Genomic DNA, 3628 nt, shown 5'->3' with positions numbered 1-3628 from the left:
CCCCCCCCCCCCCCGATGAGATCACACATGCCCATTGCTTTTTGGGAAGGCAGAATGTAGGAAAAAATAATTTCTCCCACCCCAGACTTATGGCCATAGGCAGCAGGAACACAGCCTCATTTTCAGCTAGCCCACCCTCCCTTTCCTGTTTAGGCAAAAGCTGCAGTGTTAATCCTTTCACAACTGAATTTTCAGTAGCTTTTGGATGCTCAGGCACAAGCTTGAAACTATAGCTGCTGCTGAAGTCTGGACTCCATGGGCAGACCAAGGATTTTGAAATAAGCTAAAAACAGTCTGCAGGGTAAAATAGGAACTGAGAGTCCAGGAGTAGTTAAATTTGGCACCAAAATTGCTGAAGAAAGGATTGCTTGATCAAGCCTCTTAAAAAAAAGAGTGAATCATTAATACCTGCTTAGTGAGGAGCAATTAATAGGAATAAAGTGAGCCATGAAATCAGTTGACTCCCTAAAGCCTGCCTGAATAGAAATGCAACTGCTGCTATTCTGAGCAAAAAATCAGCTTCCCTGCTGAAGACATGCACCTAATTTTGGAAGGCTAATATTTTGGGAAAAGATACATGTGGTATGTGAGCAAATACAGTCAAATGCAGACTTAAATAGCTTGTAATCTGTATCTTTAGGTAGTGACTTTCAATGATAGTATGTTTTAAACACTAAAGAGGGATTTAACCTATAACAAGATTTTAATCTTCTGAGGATTAAATGTGTCAAAATCCTTATGTTCAACCAAGTTAGTGACCAAAATTATTTTGGAATGACTGAAAAATTAAAATTACTGGAAAAAACTACACTCAGTAGTGCTGTGTTCTTATTTGTACTGATAATGTGTGTCTAGATTTGTGATACATTTTCCCTTCTCCATTTGTATTATGTCCTTTTTAACAGAAAACAGAGCTGATACCAAGCTAACTGGAGTAACTTTGCTGTTTTGCTGCTTGTTGCATGCACACAGGAATGGAAAATGAACTCCTTTTTCCCTTCCCCAACGCCGTTTGACCTCTCCCAAGACACCAGCAGCCTGCTAACTACTAAACGCAAAAAGGCCTTTAAAAAAATCTTGTATACCTTTTTGTATTAGCCAGCAAAGTTTGATAATGTTGGAACTTCAGAAAGAAAGATAATTGGAGAGGCTTCTTGATGAGACAAATTTCCACCAAGACAGGTGTTTTTTTTTCCTGGAAAATTCATGAAATTAAAGAACTAGTTTATTGCTATAAAGAAAATTGTTGTTCTTAAGTGGGATGGGAAGAGGGGGAAGATGGCCTAATGACCATTAAAGTCAGTTAATTTTCATTAAAATTGTTCTGAGTGTTTATTTGCTTTACGTTTCATAGTGCTTAATTATATAAGTAAGGTTCCTAAACATCACAACTTTGTAAATGATTTTTAATATACAGAAATTGCTGTCTTATTCCTTTAAGGCTAACAGTGTGATTTGACAATTGTACAGATGATAGTTTAAATTAGTTTGATAATGTTACATTTATAACTTAACCACTTCCAAGAAATGTTTTGTAAGCACTGTCATAGTTTATTCATCCTCACTAAAAAGTACTTTTTCTGATGTATGCCACATGCCCCTATGTTGTGATTTCATGGATTCGCGGATTCCTTCTAAGCACAACATTCTAATTTATTAAACATCAAAAGTCATCTTCCAATGTAGATTGTCCCAGAATTTCATAAATTACTTGGCCTCTGCATTCTGTAAATGTTCTCCACAGAGCTATAAACACAACAGATACAGTTTAGAGATATTTTAATAGCTATAATAAATTAATGCATATTACGGGTAAGTCATAATAGAAATGGTAGAAGAATGGCATAATTCCTAGAACTTGAGTTTACCGGAAATCTTAATCTTATCCCAAGGCTTTAGCAGAAATCTGTAAATACATAGTGATTGTATTTCATGGAAACAATAGTCATTCTTTGTAGATGTATACTATGAAAGATAACTGTTGTAAAAACAATGCAGTGGTTTTACATCTATCTTAAAATGTGCAGTGAGATTAAATTGAACTAGATGTAAATGCAGCATATTATTTAATGTGTGCCTGGTGTTGCAAATGAAGTGTTGCTAAAAGCTCTGTTAATAAGCATGAATTATTGGAGAGAGCGAGCATCAGAGAAAGATGTTGATAGTTGTGCTAGAAAATCTTTTTACTTTACAAAGTAACTTATTCCTTTGTAAAATGCCTGTTAGAAGTATTTTCACATTATACTTTTTCTATACTTTGAGTGGAAACATGTACTTTTCTTTAAAGAACTGTTTGAGCAAATCTGGAATCTTGTTTTGAATTAGGGCCTGATTTTTGCTATTACACTCTATTGGTTTTGGCATGGATATACTAAAGCTTTTTTTTTTCCAGCATGTCTTTTCTCCCCTTTGGTTCTCCTTGTATTTACTACTTTTCTCTTTTTCTTCTGTTTTTGTTTTTTGTTTTGTTTTCTTTTTTGTTTTGGTGTTTTGTTCCTGTCTTAATTGTTTCAGGTATTTCTTTCCCCCTCTGGATTCCCCACGGGCTGGATCAAGATGGTCCAGTCATGCCCAGCTCCTACCTCCTCCTCCTCTGATAGAGCACTCTTGCGATGCTGACACTGCCAACCTACAGTATCCTCACCCTCGCAGACGATATATCTCTCGGCCTCTTAACCTTTTACCTGAAAATGAAGGGGTTTAACACATGTTGTTTAAAATAAACTCTAAAGGGCCTACTTGATGCTTGTAAACGCTTCCATTTTCTAGCTGCTTTCATTTTTCATTTTTCCTTCTGAAGATTTTCAAAATTTGGGGGCTTTTTGCATGTTTTGCAAAACAAACCACAGTATTTGGAGTCTGAACGTTTATGCTTGTGCATCAAAGGAACACTAGCTTCATTGTTCCAATACCCTTTGAATTATGACAACACAATACCAGCAGCATTAAGTATGAGACCTATATGCAGAGTAGTTGACTTCAAAATGCCTGTCCCATATTTTTTGTACTCAGTTTGTTGTGGTCTTGAGTTTCTTTTTTTTCTTTATTTCTTTTTTTTTAATTATTTTTATTTTTTGTATATCACATTGATATATGTGAAATGTATTGTCAGAGTTCAACATGCTCTCAAGAAACCGTTCTGTAACTCAAGGATCACATTAGAAGTAACTCCTAAAATAAACGGTTCCTGTGCATATTGCAGCAAAATGGTAATTTGGAGTGTTTGGTCATTTGAAGTTTCCACCTCACTGCATAAGATTTAAATATTTAATTTTTTAAAATTGTCATTGAGTAGATTAATAAAACTTATTTTAAAAGATTTGGATTATTGTGCTTTTTTTTTTATTTAATTAAAAGGCACCTAGTATGATATAGGGGCATGTTAGAGTCAAGTGTCCCATCTGTCATCTTATTCAGATTAAGGTGTATGTGGTGGATTAATCTGGAGCTTCAAACAGAATTTTCCTTTAAAAAAAGTTTAGTATACAGTTTTTGTTAAATACTTTTCAACAAGAAGAATTAGCTGTTGATATGGAACACAAAACATCTTGTTTGTAACTGCTAGAAGACTGCTAAAAAGAAAATTAAATTATATACAGTTTATTAGCCTTGTGATAGAAAAGGAGCA

The 3628-nt window shown here is 34.7% G+C and overlaps 1 protein-coding gene across 2 annotated transcripts in view; it reads left to right on the top strand.

Annotated features, from left to right (window-relative positions):
• Positions 1–3319, top strand: part of SEH1L (SEH1 like nucleoporin) — a 25076-nt gene extending 21757 nt beyond the window's left edge. Inside the window, exon 9 of one of the 2 annotated variants that reach the window (XM_019524958.1) lies at positions 2515–3319. In XM_019524958.1, the coding sequence (XP_019380503.1) occupies positions 2515–2704 (190 nt within the window). In that variant the 3' untranslated portion in view covers positions 2705–3319. Of the gene's footprint in view, positions 1–905 lie in introns of both variants that reach the window. The other variant, XM_019524966.1, reaches the window with a different exon arrangement.
• The last annotated feature ends 309 nt before the right edge of the window (positions 3320–3628 follow it).

Source organism: Gavialis gangeticus, unplaced genomic scaffold, assembly GCF_001723915.1.
Source record: "Gavialis gangeticus isolate Ggan-Ray unplaced genomic scaffold, GavGan_comp1, whole genome shotgun sequence".
NCBI classification, from domain to species: Eukaryota; Metazoa; Chordata; order Crocodylia; family Gavialidae; genus Gavialis; species Gavialis gangeticus.
The sequence above is the reverse complement of the archived record's forward strand: the minus strand, read 5'-3'. Positions and strand labels throughout refer to the sequence as shown.